This window comes from Orycteropus afer, unplaced genomic scaffold (assembly GCF_000298275.1).
Source record: "Orycteropus afer afer isolate SDZICR_OR568_19922 unplaced genomic scaffold, OryAfe1.0 scaffold00044, whole genome shotgun sequence".
NCBI classification, from domain to species: Eukaryota; Metazoa; Chordata; class Mammalia; order Tubulidentata; family Orycteropodidae; genus Orycteropus; species Orycteropus afer.
The window spans coordinates 15,797,984-15,822,852 of NW_006921631.1; the positions used below are offsets into that span (position 1 = coordinate 15,797,984).

Genomic DNA, 24,869 nt, shown 5'->3' on the forward strand with positions numbered 1-24,869 from the left:
CAGCTCAGGGGGCAAGAGGGCATGGAGGGATGGACACTGGGAAGAGGTAATTATCGGGAGGAAGTGGGAAGGGAGCTGTTGCATTGTGGTAAATTGTGATCAATGTCATGAGACAAAGTGTATGCGAACTGCTGTATGGAAAGTGAATTTGCTCAGTAAATCTTCACCCAAATCACAATTAAAAAAAAAAAATCTGGCTTTAATTCCATAGTCTTTTGCTCTTTCTTTGTAGGCCTACTGAAAATAAACAAATAAAATTGTTCTTCAACTTTCTCCATGTTTTACTTTAAACAGAAAAACAGTACAGATGAGAAACAAGTAATGGCTTGTTTATTTTTCTTAAAAACATCTGTCAAGAATAAAACTTATGCTGCATTCTTCTATTTATATACATATAAATTAACCACAATGGTCTCTATCTACCTTAGACTTTACCTTTGTATCTCCCATATTCTTAAAAAAAAAAATTCTTAAAAAAATGGCACAGTGGTTAAGTGCTCACCTGTTAACTGAAATGTCAGTGGTTTGCACACACTAGCTACTACTCAGGAAAACCTGTGGCAGTCTGCTTCCATCAAAATTTACAGGGAAATCCTGTGGGGTTGTGCAAGGTCACTATGAATAAGAATCAACATGATGGCAATGAGGTTGTTTAATCCTTAAAAAAACTACACACACACAAATAAAACCTTAGCTCTCTTCCCTTTAACTACATCTAGACTATCACCTCTTCCCTTCAAGGCCAAATTTACCAAACCAAACACTTCATTTCCTTCACAATGTCTCCTAACTGCCTCAGTTTGGATTTTGTTCTGAATATTCTATCATAACTGTAATCTCAAGTCACCAATGACTTCTAAATTTATACTAGCCAAATGAGTTTTTCTCATTTTCAGCAAGCTCTTTAGTATCTGATATTGCTGATCATCTCTCTCTTAAACTATTCTTCCTTGACTTCCATGTTTTAAAGTAAAATAATTTTCAACTTGTTTTCTTTCATCTGTACTATACTATCCCAATCCTCCTCTGTATCTCTAATAATTTCTTCTGTTTCCCTGATGGCTCTTGTTCCTACCACACTATTTTAAGTAGCATGTGGCCTGGTTTTCCACAAGGCTTTGTCCTTGGTCTTGTCTTTGGAAAATGAATCTGAAGAAACTCAAAATATGTTTTGAACACAGAGATCAATGGAATTAAATTCCAAATTGTCTACTTTGGAACACATGGTATCTGCACATAAAAGTTCTCAAAAGGCAATAAACCTAAATGATTAGGAACATAGACAGGCACTGGAGCCAGGCTGCCTAGGTTAGATTCTGCTTCTGTCACTTCCAAACTAAGTCACCCTGGACAAATTAGTTAACATCTCTCTGTCTCAGGGATGAGACATGAGAATAAGAACTGTATTTACCTCATGGAGATATGATAAGGATTAACGATCGATCAATAGATTCTAAGTACTATACAAGTATTATAAAATAAATAAAACCTCCAACTCTTGAAAAAAAATCAAACTTATTAATTTATAGGCAAACTTTGTAATTTAACATTTTGTTAAGCTTGTTTTTCAAAACCTTTAAAAGGTACTAACACTACTAGACTGAATCATTTTAGTAACTCTAGTGAGTTTACACAACACAAGCACATGAACACAGCTTTAAGAAAACTACATATTACCACAGGTAGAAGACAAATTCAAATCTACTCTAACATCATACAGGTGAAGAAACTGAAGGTAACAGGGACTAAGTGATTTGTCCAAAGTCACAAAGCAAATGCAGTGAGTGGTAGAACGCAGCTAGAATGCAGATGTCTATAAGACTGGATCTATGAGTTGTTTAAAAAACATTTTTCTGTCCACATAGCCATGAGGTAAGAAAGTATTCTCTCTTAGAAAGCAGTTTTAATCTGGGAAAATATTTTCTTCTCTCTTTAGGAAAAATCTGAAATTTGATGAAAAGAAAGAAAATATGAGCATTTTAGGCTGTTATTCAATCCCACCATTTCTTCAGTGTAAGTTTCAGATTCTTTCAGGAATAATTCTATTTCACAACTAAATGTCCATCTGTATCACAGCAAACTTTTTTTTTTCTCATTTTCATTGCTATTGTAATTCAAAAGTAATTCTGAACATTCATTGAAAAACATTTCTTCCTCTATTTTTGCAAACCCATCTCTAGTAATCTTTTGAAAGTAGAGCATAAAATAAGGTTAAAGGGCACAAATATGGTCTGAGCAGTCAATGGTTATTTAAGCCTTGCTCTGCACAGAGCATTTTTGCAATAGACTTGCAGAAAGACAAAACAGAATGAACAGACTTTGTCCCTGTCAGAGAAAGCATGCAACCTAAAAAGAGAAATTAAATATTAGGAACATATGAAAAACACATTATAAAATAAAAAGACTACTGACTAGAAAGCAGACAGATAATGAGCAATTGGAAAAGTATCCTGACTCGGATTTGCTCAGCATCCTGAGAATTTTGGAAACTTGAAATTAGTCATGAGTTATAATAAATTCTCTGTATCCATGGCTATTCTATATACAAGTCTAGTTACACAGACTACTGAACAATCATTTATCAAAAAGAAAGCAAGTTATTTTAGAGTTTGCAACTGAAAAGTCCAAACAGTAGAAATGCTTTAATGTTTAGCTTAGCAATTCATCACAGAGCCAAGGAACAAATGACTAAATCCCCGAAAACCACACAATGGTAACTCATACTTAACAAGAGTTTCAAGATCAAAAGTTTCTGATTCCAAGTATTTGGCACACCATATATGTAGCAAATGGTATAAATCCATAATAAAATGCATTTACACACAAGCACTTTTCTCTATGAGAAATTCTACTGCAACAGTGACTAAAACAGTGCCTATTTTGGCTAAAGTGCTTTTTAAGACACGACAATTTTTTCTTTCCCCCAACATGTTGGGAATTTCAGATATTGTTTAAAAAAAGAAACTGGAAATCTTAAGGCCTATTTATTCTATCCCCTGGTTTGAAATCTGAAGCTATATTATAATCTTTCAAACCATTATTCTTTAGTATTATTAAAGTATAACCTGATAAAATATCTAATTTACCAATTATTGTTACATGCCATCAAGTCGGCCCCGACTCACAGTGACCACACCTTGGGTTTCCAAGGCAGTATCACTACGGAAGTAGGATTGCCCAATCTTCCTTCCGAGGAGTGGCTGGTGGGTTTGAACCGCCAGCCTTCTGGTTAGCAGTCAAGTGTCTTAGGCACTATGCTACCAGAGCTCCTTGTAGTACCTAATTTACTAATTTAGCAAATAATTACCAAATAGAAAATTTTGAGTTATTATAAAATAACACCAATAAAACTAATAGATTTGGCTAAGAAATATTGTTAGCTTTGAAAGGCTAGCATAATTTTGCTATTTACATATTCAGCAATATGTACAAAAGAAGTAACAAACATAAAGAAAAAAAATAAATTAGTATTCAATTAGAATATACCAATTATTACTGCCCTAGTCCTACTGGAGGCCCTGGCGGTACAGTGATCAATGTGCTGGGCTGCTGACCGTAAGACTCGAGGCTCAAGTCCACCCAGAAGCACCTCAGAGGAAAGGTGGCAATCTACTTCTGAAAAATCAGCCTATGCTTAGGGTCATGGTTTTGTGGGACATTACAGTCAATTGGCTTAATATTGATTTTGGTGCACTATTTCCTAGTTTGCTGTGTAGTCTCTGGGGTCTTCAAAGCTTGTGAGTAGCCATCCAAGGTATAGCAATTGGTATCTATTTGCCAAGAGTAGCAGAGAAAGAAGACCAGGGGTAAGAGAAAGAACTACCTCCTCTACAATAAGACCAGAAGAACTGGATGGTGCCCAGCTACCATTACTGATTGTTTTGATCAAAGATTCTATAGAAGAATTCTAATCAAAAGATGGAAAATTATAAAGAAAATTGAAAATTCTCATGGAATTCAGACTTTCTCATGCTGCTGAGGCTAGATGACCCCAAAACTATTACATTGAGGAAATCTTTAAACCTCAAATTGAAACTATCCCCTGAAGTCACCTTTATACCAACTGTTTGGCTTAATTAGAAAAGAATGCCTGCCTTGAACAATGTGCTCTTTTAAAGAATTATCTGTATGTGTTCAACTGACAACAGCAACTTGAAAGGTTAGATGAGAAGCTTAGGGGGGCAGTGAGTTTCTGTTAATGATGGTGATATAGTTTGAAAAAGTATATCAAGAAAGGTCCCACAGCTTCACAGCCAACCACCCTGAGGCAGCAAGCTGTTGGGCCTCTGGGCATGGGACCATGATTGCGGGGGATATCAAGATCAACTGGCATAACGTACTACATAAAAATTTTGTTCTGTATCCTACTTTGGTGATTAGTAATTGGGGTCTTAAAAGCTTGCAAGCAGCTATCTAGATGCAATAACTGGTCTCTTCTCATCTGGAGCAAAGAACACATGGAAACAATTAGTCCAAGGGACTAGTGGTCCATGTGAACCTCAGCCTTCCTGACCCTGAGACCAGATCTAGATGGTGCCCAGCTACCAACATCAACCACTCGGAAAGGGATCAGTGCAGGAGATCCTGGATAGAGTGGGAGAAAAATGGGGCACTCAAAATCATGAAAAAGAACAGGCTTAGTGGTCTGATAGACTTTGGTAAAACCCCCAACACCATGGCCCTGAGTCACCCTTCAGGCCTGGAATTGAACTCACTCCCATGACTTCCAGCCAAACAAGTGTGTAAGGTGAACATTTATACCAGGTAGTTATACTCCTTAGAACAACCAATCATGAGAGATCAGAGGGTAGTATTTGCACAGGGAGATAACCATAAAGCAGCCATGCAAAGGAGAGAAGGACACAGGGAAAAGGTAACCATAGAGAGGAAGTGGGAAGAGAGATGTTACATTATGGGAATTGTAATCAATGTCATGAAACAAAACTGCATGAATTGCTGCATAGAAAATAAATTTGCTCTGTAAACTTTTGCCCAAATCACAATAAAAGAAAGAAAGAAAAGTGGCACAACTTGAAGAATTTAACCAATGTCACTAATTGTACATGCAGAAATTATTGAAGTGGTACATGTTTTGTTGTATATATTTTCACCAAAAACAAAAAAGGTTAATTCTACAAATTAACAGATAAAGATGTATGACCTCCAATTCATACCCAATTTTATAATGTGCTATATCTTTAAAATGAAACAAATGTTAAAATATCAAAAACAACAAAAAAAATCAGCCTATGGAGCACAGTTCTACTCTGACACACAAGGGCTCACCATGAGTTGGAGTCAACTCCATGGCAACTGGTTTCTACTAACTACTATTTGTGTGTCCTTGGCTAAACTTCTCTTTGTCTCAGTTTTTTCATTCATAAAATAAAACTAAGAATACATACCTTATTATATGTAAGAAATTGCCAAGATTATGTATGTGAATGAAATTTATAAGCTATAAAGACTATGTACATTAAAGGTATTAGTGTTTGAATATAAATGAAATTAAGTAGAAAATGGATATATAAATACATTGACTAATGTAACCATTAAGCAAACCTAGGTTAAGTAGATACTCAGAACTCTGCTCTATATTTTGTAATGCTTTAGACTTGAATGAGAAAGTATATTTCAAAATAAGTTAAAATTAATTAGAAAAATCTTCTAAAAGCAGGGTTGTTTTTAAGTATCTCTACTGAAATAAGACTTTCTAAAGTGCAAGTATCTTTCCAAACTCATTTACTCATATTTTTCCCCCAGTTTAAGAAAGAATTTGGCTGAAAGGCCATGAGAAGGGAGATAAGAAAATGGCCACAATCCAAGAATCATGTGTGTGCTCAAGTTGTGAAATCTCAGAAACCAAAAAAGGAGATGTATCCTTTTGAAGTAGACCTTATAAACGGACTGATCTCCTTTGATTACTAAGGAATTCCTCCTCTTTCTGAAGAATATACATATACATAATACAGGGATTTCTAAGAACATAATACAGAAATTTCTAAGAAATAAATAACATACATTAAGAAAATATCATGCCATCCTTTTAAGTATGCATTAGGTATTAAGCCAGGAAATATCATTGCTACTATGTGAAATGTTTTTTCATAGCCATTCATGGGAATAAACCTTTGCAAACATTTTGAACAAATACCACCACCAGACAACTTTTCTGCAATAATCAATCTTTTCTATAGTTTCTCTTTTCAAGTTTCTGCCTCACACTACTTGAATCTATACAGACACTAGGCATGGTCCCTTCTCTACAAAAGAAATCATCTAACAACAATCTACCCAAAACTGCTTCTTCTAAGTATTAAAAAATGAAGATGCAAGAATTTCATACTTGTGTCTATCAAAGTAGAAAGCTGCTAAACATTTCACCCGGATGATTTCTTCAGCTCTAAAGATTAGGTTCAAAGACAAGAAACATAGCTGCTGCATCTCCGGCTAGTGTAACCATAAACTGTACAAATGAGAGGTCATCTCTAACTAAACCTTCTGCCAGTGCTCAGTACTGCTTATGTTAATTTTTGCACCAGTAAAATAGATTAAAATTTCTTTAAGCAAACAGATATAAAAATACTTTTTAAATTTTGATGAACAATAATAAATTGTCATCATTGAACTTCCTTCAGTGAACCATACCTAAAATTATTGTATGTAATAAGGACTGAGTGGCTGGCACTGGGTTGAGTGTCAATGGTGGTAATAAAAAAGCGTATGATGCTTCCTGACGTTAAGAGGCTTACAATATAGTTGAGAAAGTAAGCCTTTTAGGTCAGATGATTAGGGACCAATAAAAAGAATTTAAAATAAACAAATAAATCAGGTTGTGCGGTATAATAAACAGTTTATGAAGGTCCTACTACAATCATTTTCTAAGAAAAGTGGACCCAGGTTGTTCTTTCTGCATAAAGATGCTGGCTTATGAAACCAACTCTAGTTGCCTGATCACAAATAAACAGACCATGGATCATAAGCCAAGGCTACCACAGCAACACTAAATAAGGGAAATTTAAATGAGCGATGTATAAAAAGGACTAAAGTAGAACCACTGAAGCTGCTGCTGAATCAGGCGTGACAATGAGCCACTAGTCCAATTCCCCATGAAGGCTACTATACATTCTAGTCTATGAAACACAGGCACAGAGGGACAATTTGGCTACTGAGCCAGCTTCCTGTGCTGCTACAATTCCCCATGCATCTTACGATAAGTCTCTATTACTTAAATTTACTGGGTATGTCTCTTCCTTACAATCCAAGCCATGAACTAGAATATACTGCTATTACATTTTTTTGTAATAGATGAAGAAGGGGTGAAATTCCCAAATATGGTGCTATATCTAGAATACATAAGGTACTCAGAGCAAGAGAGAGTAATGTGTCTGAGGCAGGCATACAGCTATATATAGCTCAGGTTCTCCTGGTACGTTGTGTATATATTTGAAACAAATAAAACACTTCTAAGTGTCTAATATTGATTTGAGTAACAGGTACTATCCTATAAAAGGAACTAAAAGTAGGCATCCACCCCATTTGAAAAAGTATCAAACAAGAGTGGAGATAGTATGGCAAACTAACATTCATAACCATTTAAATCACAGAGAACCCGTTCTTAATAGAAAACTTCCTGAGGAAGATAAAAAAATAATTCCTTTCTCCAGATACTTGTGGATGAGACAGCCACGTCTAAGGATGGTATTTCAACACTCACTGGAGTTATAGATAAAGTAAATATCATTTTCCCAGATTTCTTCTCAATGTTATCTTTATAGCCCCCTTGGAAACACTTTCTTATCTAAGTTCACTTGAGCTTTCCTGAGTATATATCTGTCCCACGCTATTGAATTTATTGTGTTATAGTCTTTAAATCCAACTCCTCTCCCCCTCTCTAAATAGACTATCACATGAAAGCATAAAGGAAAAAATAAAACAAAACATTAAGCTTAAGTGAATTTTTTAAATTAATGTATCAGTTATATCCCATTAAAAGTGACTTAGAAGTTTGAGAAAAAGTTATTTCCCACCTCCTATCTTCCTTATCATACCAAAAGAAGTCAAGAAGAGGAGAAAGAGGAAAAATACTTATAGGAAACCAAGTTATGAATCATGTAACTAACATATAGAGTATGTATTTGTGTCAGAAATAAAAACTCTTAAAAGAAAGTAAGAAGAACTGAAGAAACTTTCAACCTTTGTCAGGACTCAGCGTTCATAAACCTTCTTTGGCCTACAAAAGAAACTCAATCATTATCCAAGAGTGAATTTGCTTTGGAGGAAATCATTTCAGCAGCTTAATTTTAATGAGATTGATGGGGTAGGAGTGTGGGATATGATGGAGTATGGGTCCGACTCGACGGCACATAACAACAACAACACCACCACCACTAGATAATGGTGCAACTAAAGAGTCAATAGTTTCCCCTACTTTTTTTAGATATTAAAATACTTTGTTAAATACACATCCAACTATAAAACTACATAGCTTGCTTACTGGCCCTGTTATGCATATCTAGTTCATGTTAAACACAATCCTGGCACTTTAGAAGCTCTGTATTCTGAATGCAGTTACAATTTCTTGCTATCAATGAAATTAAGAATCTAAATTGCAGAAAAGATCTATACTCTTCTGCACAAGAATGATACCACTCACCTTTTTGATGAAACATTAGCAGAGTATTTTAGATTGAAAGATGGAGGAGAAGACCAAGTGTGAGCTAATTCACTGCCCCTCTCATTTTCATCTTAGCAAGAGCAAAAAGAACAGAAGAATAGTCCAGGTATTTAAGAACTAAATTCCTGCCCCATGACATAGTTTATAATCATCATTATAAAATTAACTTCCTTTTCCCTACTGTAAAAACAAAACAAAAAAGAAAAAAGATGTGGTCTCCCTAATTACTATTACCTAATTTAGCTCAGGTTTATCCTTTCTTTTTCTTGATATAAAACACCAAGATGGGATAAATCAGTAATTAGGAAATGAAAAATCAAAACAGAATGTGAAAGACAGTCCTAAAAGTTTTCCTGAACATAATAAAAGATGGGTTTTTCTAGAACATCAAAGGGTGAGGAGGGGAGGAAACAAAAAATCATTAATTTTCCAACAGCACTTTTCACAGGGAAACTAGCGAGAAATAGCTTTTAAAAAGACAAGAAATATAATGCATAATGTTTGTAAAAATACAGTCTCTTTAAAGCTAGGATTATTTTCTCTGTAGCAAACATCTGTTCTCTTAGCTAGAAAAACATTATTAAACACCACTTGAATCCATGGCTTGACAACTGTTACTTCTAATACATACTATAAGGAGCTCTGGTGGCATAGTGCCTAAGGCATTTGCCTGCGAACCAGAAGGTTGTGGTTCAACCCCACCAGCCATTCTGTGGCTGTTAAATACTAGACTGTTTTGATCAAATAATAGAGAAATTATCCTGAACCTAAGAAAACTATTCTACTATTTGAGTGTTAAAAACATTCTTCTGTGGTAACTTCCATAACATACACTTTAACATATTCATTTTAACATCTGTCAAGTCTTTTCTTCATAGTGCTGGGTTCCATTTTTAAAAATTTACTTTTTTCCCACTGTAAGCATAACTGTGGCAAAACTAAAGCTTCATTCTCATCGGCCAATATTGTTCGAACCCTATTCTCAGCTGCCCCCTTGCTGTTGAAAATGAACCTCTGAGTCTGATGCAGTGTAGAGAGAGACCAATTATGTCTGAGAGAATAAGGGGATCACAAGGAATTTGGTGACTAGGCAGAGACCTGAGAGACCATCATTAAATTATTTCAAATATCCTAACATATTTGATTCATAACTGAAAATACATGAAACTTTATATCTCTTTTGCCTTCAGGTGCCAACCTTCTCTGGTCCTACGATCCTAAGATGATAGATTTTATGCCTTAGGAAAAGAATTAATGAGTTAATTGAGAATTTCATTGATAGCGCATGGTGACACATAATCAGAGAATGAAACTGTTTACTCCTTTTAGCATATGCTTGTTTCTAAGTGTTTCTAAGCACTCCCTCTTAAAAAAAAAAAAAAAAAAAAATTAGGATATAAACCACTGAGGATTCTAACTCATTCATCTGTTCCTGTTTAACATACAGCACTCTAACAGAGATATTCACATGGCAACTCTGTGAAAAATATATTTTCATTTTATAGGAAAAGTAGATGGAATGTAAATAGCTTTGCATCTTTTCCATTCAGTCTAAGTAATCCTAACATTCGAAAGTGCTCATATAAACATTTACTTTTACATAAGCTAACTGTTTAAAACAGTTAAATAAATCAGTTAAATTATTCAGCAACAGGAGTGAATAGAATGTCTGATGCAGGAAAGACAAAAGAGGAATAGAATCTCAGGAACACAGATCCAAACATTCTACAATTAATATCTTAATCAGCCCATGATTCATTTTTAAACCTGCATTTTATAAGTCCATTTCTAAATAACCAAATAGGAACACCACCACAAAGCCTAAATAGAAAATTTATAATTTTTTACATCACCTTTAGCTATCAATAAACAGTATGGCTGTAGGAATGACAAAATAAAAATCAATACGTAGTTTATTTTTTCAAAATATAACAAACTGACATCAATTCCATATTCATCTTCCTAATGCTAAACAGCTCGCCTAATGCTGAGCATGTAGTATAGGACTTAGATTGGTCCACTCATATAACTTATTTTACATAGCCTCCTATCATCTCACATCCACAGTATTCAACCCAACAGTTTGTACATAGCATGTACTCAAATATACTTGCTTTATTCTTTCAAAAATGAACCTACCCTTCGAAATGACACAACATAAAATGTGTCTCCCCTTCTGCGGATAGCTTCAAAGAAGTCTTGATAACTTCTGGGTGAAGCATAATATACTTGTAGCTCACTTCCCGAGTTCCTGCTAAAATAAGACACAGGCAAAAGGTTTTTAAACAAAAGAAAACTGTTCTTTCAGACTACTGCCTATTGCCTTACTGAATTATAACAATCCCCCTCAACAAAACATTGACAGCACTTTGGCAATAATTTTTCAACAGCATTTTGAAAAGCCCCAAGATCAGGATATTTGTAAGCTCTAATGATTCACTAAGGCTAAAATTCTCATTTCTGAGTTAAGGCTCCTCATACTAGACAGTCAAGTTGAATTGCAAAGATGAAAAATAAAAAGTCTTAGAAAATAGAGAGATTTGGGCTTACATGAGTCTCATGTTTTTGGTAGTAAAAGTCAACCCTGAGAAAAGTTATTTTTCATCACTGTATCAAATCTGTGAAGGTACGCTTGCCTGTAAGGTTGTATGAAAGGTGGAAAGGGTTTAGGATTAGGAAACAGATCTGGCTTTGGATTCCTGTTCTATCTCTTATGTAAGCACTGACAAAAAAATCAACCTCTCAAGAAACCTTGGTTTCCTCATCAAAAATTGAGGACAATCATATAAACCTACAGAATGGATATCAGGATCAGAGATGTTGTTCACATGAAGTGCCAAGCACAGGTCCTGTTACATATGAGTCACTCAACAACTGCTGGTAATTGATACTAAAAGTACCATAGCAGTGCCTCAATAAAATTAAAAACTAAAATTATTACATCTCACACCACATCCTATCCCAAAAGATATGCTCAAATGGTATTAATATAGCTCCTTTAAAAAATAATAATTTATCGTAATTTGGGTGAAAGTTTATAGAGCAAATTGGTTTTCCACTCAAAAAATTCATACACATTTTGTTTTGTGACATTGACTGCAATACCCACAATGTAATAGCATTCTTCCCATTTCCTCTCTGTGTTTACCATTTCCCTTTGTCCTTCTTTCCTATTCACTCCTGCCTTCTGACCTTTATCCCTGGGCAAATGCTACATACTTTTGATCTTGTATGATTGATTAATATAGTTCTTAATATAATATTCCCAAGATCGTTTACTGCTTAGTACAATAAGCTACCATCCAGAATAGTTAAAGACATCTATATTGCTTCATTTTTTCCAAAGAGAAAACTTATGTTTCAATCAAACATGGAATTCATTTTTCTTAACTTAAAAGAAGAAAAATCCAACCTAAACGGAAATTTTAAATGAGTCAAATGTACTTCCATTGCTCACTATGGTATTTCTGCTTATAATACTTTGAATATAGTTCATTAAAAACATTAACTGGTTAAGAAATTATATGTCATAATAGCAATGCATCAAAAACATGGATATATTTTTAAAACATATATAGAGTAACTGAATAAAAAATAGGGAATTACTTGTTCCTATATATACTTGCCATATCTTTATGGTAGTAGATTGTCCCATCTTCATCCCACAGAGCAGCTGGTGGGTTTGAACCACTGACCTTCTGGTTAGCAGCCAAATGTCTTACCCACTGTGCCACCAGAGCTCCTTAATATACTCTTGAATTATTTCTACAGGATAGTAAAATATCTTAGCATTTTAAGCATTTATGATCTCTGATGCGCTGTTCACTAACTACCATTTAATTGGAATTGTCAGTTGACAGACTAATTAATAAAACATCTTTAAATTTACATATTGTATCAATCTTTATATATATCCTTCCCAAAGAGCCATGGATACTATCTATCACACAGTAGGTTCTTAGTAAATATTTGTTAATATATCCTATAATTAAATCTAATTTAACTCTATAGCCTAAATTTTGTAGACATGCATACTTCAATTAAGTTAAGGCTACATAGCAAGTAAATGGCCGAGTTATGACATGAACTCTGCCCAGCTCTGAAGCTACCATCTTAACCACAACACTGTATTGCTTCCCACATCATCTTTCGTTTTAGTTAGCTATGTCTTGGTCAACACATTTAAACTTCTCTAGCTACAGCACTCCCTTGGGAATCTTTCAAAATCTTAAGTAGTATTAAACAGTGAACAATGCTTGAATTTTAAGTCAAACAGCTAAGGCTGCATTCTGATCCTGCCACTTACTGGTTCTATGATTCTGAAACTAATAAAAAACAAATGACTTGCTCAGTTTCTCCATATATAAAATAGAGACTACAAGATCTACACTTCAATCTTATTTTTGGATTTATATGAATTTAAAGCAGGAGTGCCATAGAGCAGACACTCAAAATATAATATTCCCTTCCCATAGGTTCATGAAAAGGAGCTCTGGTGGTGCAGTGGTTAAGGCATTTGGCTGCTAACCAAAGGTCAGTGGTTCGAACCCACCAGCCACTCCACATTAGAAAGATGAGGCAAACTGCTTCTGTAAAGATTTACAGCCTTAGAAACCCTATTGATGGCAGTGAATTTTGGAGATTCATGAAAGTGATGCAAATCAAGGGCAGAAGAGCTACGCATGTTAAAGATTTTCAGAAAAATTATGATTGACCAGTATTTTTATTAAATCTGTATTTTAGAGACTTGGGAGAGTTAACCTTTTGAAAATATCTGGCTTTACATTTACTGCTCAGAAATAGTGCATGTTATGTGGATTACTCTAGAGATAAGGATAAACTTAAGGTGGAAGAGAAGTATGAATTTCAACTTTTCTAGAATATTAGCTATTTTAAATCCCCTGGCCAAGAGCTTCTACATGTTCTTACCTGATGCTAGTGGTTTCTGTGTATTGGACAGCCATCAGCTGAGAATTTGAGCCCTGTTCCAAAGCACCCTGGAAAGAAAAAAAAAAAAAGGTTTTATGGCATATATTGAAATTATATGAAGATTTTCCTTATTGACTCAATCTATAGTTTATTAATAAAATCTCATTAAAATATTCATTGTTTTATTATGAATACTCTGCACATTAAGTTCATATATATGGACACCAATACAAAAAATTAGAACCTTTTTGTTCACATACTAGGCTGAGAGATATGTCTTATGGAATTTAAGACATTTAAGGTACTTCCTATATTGTTCAAAGAAATAGCCCAAAAGCTTAATCTAAGAACTGAAAGTTTTATGATCAAGCCACACAAGTATTACTGAACATATGACAACTTGTTCATCTAAAATAATTGTTTTCAATTAGAAGTACTTAAGTAGAAAGGTTCATAGTGAAACTAGATCCTATTACTTACTGAGTTAAACACAAAGATCATCATGTCTAAATATATTTACAAAGAAGCCCTTGTGGCACAAACAGTTAAGCCTTCAGCTGCTCAAAACGTTAGTGGTTCTAACCTACCCAGCAGCTCCATAAGAGAAAGACCTGGCAATTTGCTTTTGTAAAGATTATAGCCAAGAAGACTCAATGAGGCAGATCTACTCTGTCACATAGAGTCACTCTGAGTTGGAATTGACTTGATGGCACCCAAGAATAACAACAAATATATGTTTAGACTAAACCATCATTAAGGAGATGTCATAGACAATTCTTGTGGCAAGAAAACAGTCCAATATGGAACCATTGTTGTTATGTGCCATCATGTCACACCTGACTCATAGGGACCCCTCCCTGGGTTTCCAAGGCGGTATCACTATGGAAGTAGATTGTCCAACCTTCCTTCCAAGGAGTGGCTGGTGAGTTTGAACCACCAGCCTTCTGGTTAGCAGTCAAGTGCCTTAGGCACTATGCTACCAGAGCTTCTTAGTGATCCATAATATGCTACACTAGAAAGCTGTCTTCCATATACCATCTCTTTTGTACTATGCCTTCTTATATTACCTGGCAGTTTTATAAGCTGATCATCAAAAGAATGTTGTAAGGGTATCAGAGTTCAAGAGGAAATGATCAATTATTATTACATTGAAGAAGTACCCTACCATTAATTACCCTGATCAAAAAAGTGTATTAATTAATTATTTAATCACAACACTCCTGCTTTGTTCATTACTGTGTCCATATATCCATTCTTCAGCAATCAAATTTTTATAGCCCACCTACAATGCCTCATATGCATGTGAAAGCTGGACAGTGAATAAGGAAGAACAAAGAAGAATTGATGCCTTGAACTGTTTTATTAGCAAAGAATATTGAATATACCATGGATTGCCAGAAGAAGGAACAAACAAATCTGTCCTGAAAGAAGTGCAGCCAGACTGCTCCTTAGAAATGAGAATGGCTAGACATCATCTCACCTACATTGGTCATGCTGTCGGAAGGGACCAGTTCCGGAGAAGGATATCATGTTTGGTAAAGTGGAGGTTCAGTGAAAAAGGGGAAGATACTCAATGAGATGAACTGACACGGTGGCTGCCACAATGGGCTCAAGCACAGCACGGATTGTAAGGATGGCACAGGATCGGGCAGTGTTTCATTCTGCTGTACATGGTTGCCAGCAGTCAGAGTCAATCCAATGGAACCTAACAACAACAACTACACGCACCTGGACTAAAAATCTAACGATATTTGGCCTTTGCTTTCAAGAAGCTCACAGTTTAATTTGGGAGGACAGATATACAAAAACAATACAATGTAAAAATGCTAAAACAGAAGCATGTACAAAGTATTAAGGCAGAAAATAGGACTGATATTCTTTAAACTTTTGGCTTTGTAACAAAGTGAAGTCAAAGGTCTTATTTCCCAAAATCAAATGCAGGTATTGCATAAAGTAAGTATTCAATGAATGTTAGTAAAACAAAATGAAAAAACAAAGTACCAATAAAATGAGAAGAAAAAGATAAACAAATATACTTAAGTAATAAAATGCTGTACTTACTAGCATGGTTATCAGGGAAGTAGTACATAAAGTTAAAATTAAATTATAGCTAGTTGATAAATAATAAGATTTAGAATGAAGAGATTAAGTAGCTGGTGAATTGTAAATGATTTCTGCTACTTTGGTACATATGAAATTAATGTAGAAGTCTGAAAGACGCTAGACTTCTTTCCCTAGTCTCAGATATGGGTGAATAGGATTTAAGGAAAGCTGAGTTACAAAGACATTAAAAAACTAAGTTAAATCCATTGCTGCCAAGTCAATTCTGACTTACAGCAACCCTATAAAACAGAATAGACCTGCCCAAAATGTTTTCAAGGCTGTAATCTTTATGGAAACAGAGTGTCCATCTTTTTCCCAAGGAGCGACTGGTGGGTTCAAATCATCCACCTTTCACTTAGCAGCTGAGCACTTAACCACTGTACAACCAGAGTTCCTTACAGAGACATTAGGCAAATAGAAAACTGATATGCCATATACCTACCTAAGATTTACACATATTAACAAAGGAATCAGTGAAAAACTGGCCATGAACTTTTGTACTTTTTAGCTCTATGGATTTAGCAAAAGGGCAAAATCAACAAAAATTTAACACAGATATTTACAGTAATCAGAGGGATGTTAAAATCTCCAATTACGTTATAGATTTATCTATTTTCCCCTTTAGTTCTTTTACTTTTTGCTTTGTATATTTTGAAGACTCGTTATTAGGGGCCTAAACATTTAGAATTATATCTTCTTAATGAAATGATTCTTTCATTATTATCAAATTTCCTTCTATGTCTCTTACAATTCCCTTTGTCTGCATCTACTTTGCCAGGTTAATATAACTACGCCAGCTTTCTAATACTTGATGATTGCATCATATACATACTTTTATCAATCTTCTATTTTCAACCTGTATCTTTATATTTAAAGTGTATTTCTTATAAACAAGGACCTCTGGTTGTGTAGTGGTAAGGCATTTGGTTGATAACCAAAAGGTCAGTGGTTCAAATCCACCAGCTGCTCTGCAGAAGAAAGATGGGACAGTCTGCTTCCATAAAGATTTACAGCCTTGGAAACCCAATGGGGGTAACTATGAGTCAGAATCAACTCAGTGGCAGTGAGTTTGGTTTGGTGTTGGTCTTATAAACAGCATATAATTGGATGTTGCTTTTTTAAATATCAGTTTAAAAGTCTCTACTTTTTAATCAATGCATTTATTACACTAAATTGAATTACTAATATGGTTGGATTTAAGTCTATCATTTGGAATATATTTTCTTTTTATCCTGTTTTTCTTTGTTTGTTCTTTTCCTGACTTCATTTGAGTGAATTGTCTATTTTTTAGTATTTTGTTTTTGTCTTATATTAGCTTTCTAGCTCTACTTTAAGTTACCACAGTTGACCTTCAAACATTATTCAAACAATATAAAAACTTTATAAGACTATAATCCATTTATCCCCCTTCCTCCCTTTATGTTATTATCTTATGCTTTACTTCCATATAAGCTATAAACCCCACAATAAATTGTTAGTATTTCTGCTTTTTAAAGACATTTATATACAGACAAATATAAAGTAAAGATACTAAAATAAGGCCTTTTATTTTCACCTGGATATTAACCTGTTCTGGTGTTCTTCCTTTATGCTCATCTGGGGTGCTATCTGATATCATTTCCCTTAGTCTGAAACAACTTCTTTTAGTATTTCTTACGTTACTGGAGACAAATTCTCTCAGCTTTGGTCTGTCTAAAAATTTCATTTTTTCACCTTCATTTTGAAGGATATTTTCACTAATTTGCCCCTGTATCTTTCAAACACCTTGAACTCACTTAGAGTCTACAGCTCATCTAGCCTAACCTTCATTATCTGATAGCTGAAAACAATTCCTGCATGGTTACAAGTTCATGTTTTAGTGAACTTTTGAACAAATCACATACTGCTTTCCAAGTAGTCTCCAAATGTATCAAATAGCTAAGGTGTTTCCATTAACTATAAACATGTCTAGTGAAATATTTCTGATCCAAAAATAAATCCTCTATTTTGGTCCCTATACCTACTCCATTTCTCTGTTCCCATTTTGGGAGATCATCCTGAAATAATTTCTCCACCTCCTCCATCTATTACTACTTCCTGAATCCATTTCAATCAGGCTTTTGTCATCACACTCCAATGAAATGAAATCTGTCAAGATCACTAACAAGTTCAAGTGATCAAATTCAGTGATTATTTCTCAGTTCTCATCTTACTCAAAACCTCTTAGCCTCTGTTAATTATTCCCTACTTGAAATCAACTCTGGTAGCACAGTGACTAAGGCACTTAACTGCAAACCAGAAGGCTGGCGGTTCAAACCCACCAGCCACTCCTCGGAAGGAAGATTGGGCAATCTACTTCTGTAGTGATACTGTCTCGGAAACCCAAGGAGGGGTCGCTACGAGTCAGGTCCAACTTGATGGCACATAACAACAACACTTGAAAAACTTTGCTTCAATTTTGGGAAACTACCACCTTACAATTTCTCCTGTCTCACTACTGGCCATTCATTCCTATTCCTCCTTAAGTGTTGGTTCTTCTTCATATTCTAGTCTATAATACTGGGGTCCATAATGCTGAAGTTGGCCAAAGGCTATGTTCCTCACTCTGTTTTTTCCCCTTTTCATTTTCTTCCAAAAGTAGTATCATCCCAAAATTAATTTATTAATTTGGTAATATCATCTCATATTAAACTTCCGGGCTCAACCTCTCCCCTAAACTCCAGACCTGGATATCTGATTGCCCACTTGACTCCTCCTCTTGAATGTCTAATAGGCATATTAAACTTAACTGTCTAAACTTCTTGATTCCTGCCTCCAACTCCTTCTTCCTCAGTCTTCATTGTCTCAATAAAAGGACCATTTATCTAGTTGCTAAGATATAGGGTATCACTGATTGCTTTTTATTTTACATCAGCAATTTCTATCAGCTCTACTTTCAAAATATATTTGGCATCCAAATACCTTCCTCCCCCTTCAAATCTACCACATTAGTATAGACCACGATGATCCTAAGACTATTCAAATTACTTCTTAGCTGGTCTCCATACTTTTCTACTCATGCCTCCCACCATGATTACTCTATATAGCAGCTAGGGTGATTTTTTAAAAAAAACATAAACCAGATTATATCACTTCTCTGTTCAAACCTTTCTATGCCTTCACTTACACGTAGCATGAAATCCAAAGTTCTCATAGCCTCGCTGCCTCTCTGACCTTATCTCCTACCACTTTCTTCTTATTCTCTATATTCTAGTCTACTAAACTTCTTGATATTCCTCAAATACTGAAACTGTTCCCTACTGCATGGCTTTATATTGGCTATTCCCTTTTTCTTGCAGTTCTTTCTCCATATTTTTTTTCCTAGACCTTCACACTGTTATTCCTTCATTTTCTCCCAAGGCAGAAGCAATGTTATGTTCTCCCCACACCCCTTCCTTCTTCCTGAACAAACATTAAAATTACATTTTCTCAGTCTCCCTCACAGTAGCTTAGGCAATATGACAGTTTGAGACAAAAGTCTAGGCCTGATCCCTAAAACATTTCACAGAATTTTCCAAGCTATCTCTTGGCCAATACCCAAAGTTAGAAGCAAAGGATTTCAACTGTTGAGTCCACACATTGGAGGGAACCTGGACCTCTTAGTCACTGCTTGAAGAAAAGCCATATTGGTGAGCATTATCAGACTTGATGTAAGTGAGAAAAAAATATTTATTCCATTAAACCACTGAGATTTGGGGGCTATTTGTTATAACAGCTAACATTACTTATCTTGACAATATCTTATTCAACTGGAAGCTTTCTGTAGAAGCCTTCTCTGATTACCCAATCTAAAATAACCACTCACCTCTTAATTCAAACACATAACCTCCTGCCCTGCCTTTTTTTTCTTTATCTCTACTTTTGAGTATATTATACATTTATTTATTTGTTTGTTGTTTGTCTCACATTAGAATTTAAGTTCCATGAACTTGGGAACTTCATGTGTGTGTATGTGTGTGTATACATACATGTATGTGTATGTATATGTATGTGTATACACACACACACACATATACATACATACCTACATGAATGTATGCATGCTTGCATACATACACACACACACATTCTGAGAAACTAAAACAGTACTTGGTTTTTTATTACCACCACAGGTAATACATGGTGAGATCTTAAGTGTGCTAATTGCTAGTCCAAGTGCTTCAGAAGTAGTAATAAATATTTGATGAATTAAAGGATGACTATTAAAGGTGCTTTGTGCCAAACAACATTGAAATGGAAGCCCTACTAAATAAGTTCCTTTATTTAATGTTTGCATACATACTTTTTCAACTTTTTTATTTTCAACCCTGTGTCTTTATATTTAAAATATATTAACCCTTGGCAGTGCAAAAAGCTAGGTTCAAAAATGCCTCATAGAGATATGCCTGCCTCACTTCCAAACTGTCTTCATGTTCCAATACCCTCTTTTTGGAAAGCTCAGGAACCTTGGGGGCATAACAGTTAAGGGTTCAATGGCTAACTAAAAGGTTGGCAATTTGAACCCACCCCACTGCTTTGCAAGAGAAAGACCTGGCAATCTGTTTCTGTAAAGATTACAGCCAAGAAAACCCTATGTTTTTTTGTCACACAAGGTCGCTGTGAATCAAAAATCAACTCAATAGTACCTAACAACAATAACAGAGAAGATAAACAGTATAATTTATTATATTATGTGTACAAAAAACATCTGATACAGATGTCCAGGCATAGGAACTCCTGGCTTGAAAAATGGAAAGAGTAGGAAATAGTACCATACACAAGCAAGATATACTAGTGCTATAAAACCCAAACTAGTGCTATTAAACCTGGGAGGAGGGAAAAGAGGTCTTCAGTGATACTGACAGCTCCATCAGAAGTTGTAGGAGGTCACAAGAAGTGGCTCCACTAAAGCTCCACAAATCTTCCAGGAAGATAGCATCCCTAGCTAGGGAAGCCTTCTAACACATATGGCAAACATTAATCAAAGACAAATAGAAACATACCTGAAGAATACGGGTTTTCTGTTGATTATTTGTCATTCTTCTTGACTTAGTCCTTTCCACTTCATGTCTGTGAACCCAACCTCGAAGTTCATGATTTAACCTATAAAATAGCTCAATTAATAAAGCATATTTCATAGAGATAAGTCTCACCCCTCAGTTGGAAGTGAATTTAATTATATTCTGCAGGTTTCAATAAAGATTCCAAGTGGCTGATGACTCAGTATTGCTTTTGGACTTGAAAAGCCTAAGATAATTAATATTAAGTTATTTTTGTTTTTAAAAAGACATGCATATTTATGAGCCTCCTCAACATGAATTCAAAATTTAAAAAAAAATAAAATAATAATCCTGCCAAATGTAAATGTTAGCTGCAAAGATTTCTCCACAAAAACAAGTATTTCCAGTATCTGCTCAGATGCTGTGTACACACAAACATCTGAGGTGCTGGAAAGAACTTGTTATAGGACAGTTAACAAAAATGGATGTATGAAAGTCAGTGAATACCATGCTTTTTCAGAAAAAAAGCAAAAGAATGAATTAAACTGCCAGAAAAAAAAATTAAGAAACTCAACAAATACAGAAGAACTAAACAATACAATCAACCAAACTGACCTTATATGCAGATCACTTCACCCAACAACAGCACAATATACATTCTTTCTCAGCACATATGTAACATTAAGCCACAAAGCAAGCCTCAATAAATTTAAAAACAGACTACTACAAAGCATCTTCTCAGATCACAATGCAATAAGATTAGATATCAACAATAGGAAGATCAAGGGAAAAAAAAGCAAACACATAGAAACTGAACAACACCCTACTTAAAAACTACTGTGTAACAGAAGAAATAAAAAATGAAATTAAAAAATTTCTTTGAATCAAATAAGAATGGAAGCACTATATACCAAAATCATGACACAGCAAAAGCACTGCTCAGAGGGCAAATTATAGCAATAAATGCACACATCAAAAAAAAAAAAAAAAAGCCAAAATCACTTCCTTAACTCAATAATTAGAAAAAGAGCAACAAAAAAAGCCTACAGTCATCAGAAGAAAAGAAATAGAAAAGATTCAAGCAGAAATCAATAAAACAAAAAAACAACAGAATCAGCAAGACTAGAAGTTGATTCTTTGAAAAGATTCATAAAATCAATGAACCATGGGCAAATTTAATAAGAGAAAAGGATAAAATGTAAATAAAATGAGTAAGAAATTAAATGGGAGATTTCACAACAGAACCAACCAAAACAAAAAGGATAATAGCAGAATACTATAAAGAACTTTCTCCAACCAATTTGGAAACCTAGAAGAAATGAACAGTTTTCTAGAAACATACTACCTACATAAACTAACACAGATTGAGGTAGAAAATCTCAACAGACTCATAACAAAAGAAGAAATTGAATGAGTCATTAAAAAAAAAAAAAAAACTACCAACAAAAGAAAATCCTGGAGCAGATGGCTTCACATGGCTTCACTGGTAAATTCTACCAAACATTCAGAGAATATCCTACACCAGTTCTACTCAAACTGTTCCAGAGTACAGAAAAAGAGGGCATATTCTCTAATACATTTTATGAAGTGAGAATAACCTTGACACCAAAGTCAGGCAAAAACACCACTAAAAAAGAAAATTATAGACCAATGTCCTTTATGAACATTGACACAAAAATTGTCAACAAAATCCCAGACAACAGAATCCAACAACATATCAAAAAAATAATACATCATGACCAAGTGGGATTCATACTAGGTATGCAAGGATGGTTCAATATTAGAAAAACCTATAAATCACTACATAAATAAAAGAAAAGAAACATAAAATCATATCAATTGATGCAAAACAGTCATTTGAAAAAGCCCAACACCATTCCTGATGAAAACAGTAAACAAAACAGGAATAGAAGAGAAATTCCTCAATATAATTAAGGGCATAAATAACAATACAATAACAACCCAAAAGACAAAGTACTGTGGAATAAATCTAATCAGAGTTATAAGAGACCTGTACAAAGAAAACTATAAAACACTACTACAAGAAACCAAAAGAAAACTACATAAATGGAAGAATATATCACAAGCATGGATAGGAAAACTTAATAGCATGAAAATATCAATATTATCCAAAACAATATACAGACATAATGCAATTTCAATCCAGATTCCATCATCTTTGTAACTTTATATGGAAATGATAGCAATCCATCCCAGATAAGTAAAGCACTACTAAAGAAAACAAATTAGGAGGCCTCACACTCCCTAATATCAAAACCTAGTATACAGCCACAGTAGTTACAACAGCCTGGTGTTGGTAAAATGACAGACACATAGACCAATGGAATAGAATTGAGAACCCAGAAGTAAATCCATCCAGCTGATCTTTGACAAAGGGCTGAAACTCACTAAACGGAAAAGATATCATGTCTTTAATAATGGATACTAGCAAAACTGGATATCTATGTGCAGAAAAATTAAACAGGACCCATATCACACCATATACAAAACTAAACTCAATTTGGATCAAAGACCTGAATGTAAAACCTAAAACCATAAAGATCATCAGAGAAAAAATAGGCACAAACATAGGGGCCCTTATTCAGGGCATAAATAAACTATCTAATGTAATTAAAAATGCACAAACACCAGAAGACAAAATAGATGACTGGGGCCTCCTAAAAATGAGGCACTATGTACATCAAAAGATTCCACCAAAAAAGTAAAACAGACTGGGAAAAAAATTTTGGTAAAGACTTATCAGACAAGAAGCTAATCTCTAAAATTTATGGAAAACTTCAACATCTTAACAACAAAAAGACAACACAATTTAAAAAAATGGACAGAGGAAATGAACATATACTTCACCAAAAAAAGACATCTGGGCAGCTAACAAATACCTGAAGTAATGCTCATGATCATTAGCCATTACGCCATTGCCGTCAAGTCGATTTTGGCTCACAGTGACCCCTTTGGACAGAGTAGAACTGCCCCCAAAGGGTTTCCAAGGCTGTAAATCCTTACACCGAACTGCCTCATATTTCCCCTATAGAGTGGCTGATGTGCTTGAACTACCTTTTGGTTAGCAGCTGAGGGTTTTAACACTTAATCACCAAGGGTCCTCATTAGCCATCAGAGAGATCAAACAACAACAATAGATATCATCTCACCCCAGCACTAATAGTAAAGTTGAAAAAAATAGAAAACTATAAGTATCGGCAAAGGTATGGAGAGACTAGAATCCTTATACACTGTTGGTGGGACTGTAAATGGTGCAAATACACTGTGAAAAACAGTATGGCGCTTCCTTAAAAATCTGGAAATAGAAACCCCAAATGATCCAGCAATCCCACTACTAAATATATATCATGGGGAAATAAGAACCATGACAGGAACAGATACATGCATGCCTTTTGTTTCTTCCAGCATTATTTACGATAGCAAAAAGATGGAAACAATATAAAAGTCCACCAAAGGAGGCACAGATCAACAAACTATGGTACATATATACAGCGGAATACTGTGCAACATTAAAGAACAATGATAAATCTGCAAAACATCTCATAACATGGATGAACTTAAGAGGACATTATGCTGAGTGAAATTAGGCAATCACAAAAGGACAAATATTGCATGAGACTATTATTGCAAAAGGGAGCTCTGGTAGCATAGTGGCTAAGACACTTGCCTGCTAATCAGACGGCTAGCGGTTCAAACCCACCAGCCACTCCTTGGAAGGAAGGTTGGGCAATCCTACTTCCGCAGTGATACTGCCTCGGCACATAACAACAACAACAACAACATTATTGCAAAAAGTGAAAAAAAAAAGGGTTTCCTAAAAACAGAAATATTGTTTGATAATTAGCAGGGGCAGGGGGAGGTAAAACACTAACTAGAGAGTAGACACATATCAACTTGGGTGAAGGAAATAATTCAAATTTTCCAACACTGAAAATGAAAAAAGCCTAGTTTAAATATAATCAAAACCAAACTCACTGCCATCAAGCCAGATCTAACTCACAGCGACCCCTCCTTGGCTTTCTGAGGCAGTATCGCTATGGAAGTAGATTGTCTAATCTTCCTTCTGAGGAGTGGCTGGCAGGTTTGAACTGCCAGCCTTCTGGTTAGCAGTCAAATGCCTTAGGCACTACGCCAGTAGAGCT

The 24,869-nt window shown here is 35.0% G+C and overlaps 1 protein-coding gene across 1 annotated transcript in view; it reads right to left on the reverse strand.

Moving 5' to 3' along the window:
- ATF6 (activating transcription factor 6) overlaps window positions 1–24,869 on the reverse strand; it is a 370,257-nt gene that overhangs the window by 171,881 nt on the left and 173,507 nt on the right. The window contains exons 12-14 of the mRNA XM_007937768.2: window positions 20,710–20,809; window positions 13,607–13,674; window positions 10,817–10,931 (exon numbers count right to left, since the gene is read on the reverse strand). Of these exons, the coding sequence (XP_007935959.1) occupies window positions 10,817–10,931; window positions 13,607–13,674; window positions 20,710–20,809 (283 nt within the window). The remainder of the gene's footprint in view (window positions 1–10,816; window positions 10,932–13,606; window positions 13,675–20,709; window positions 20,810–24,869) is intronic.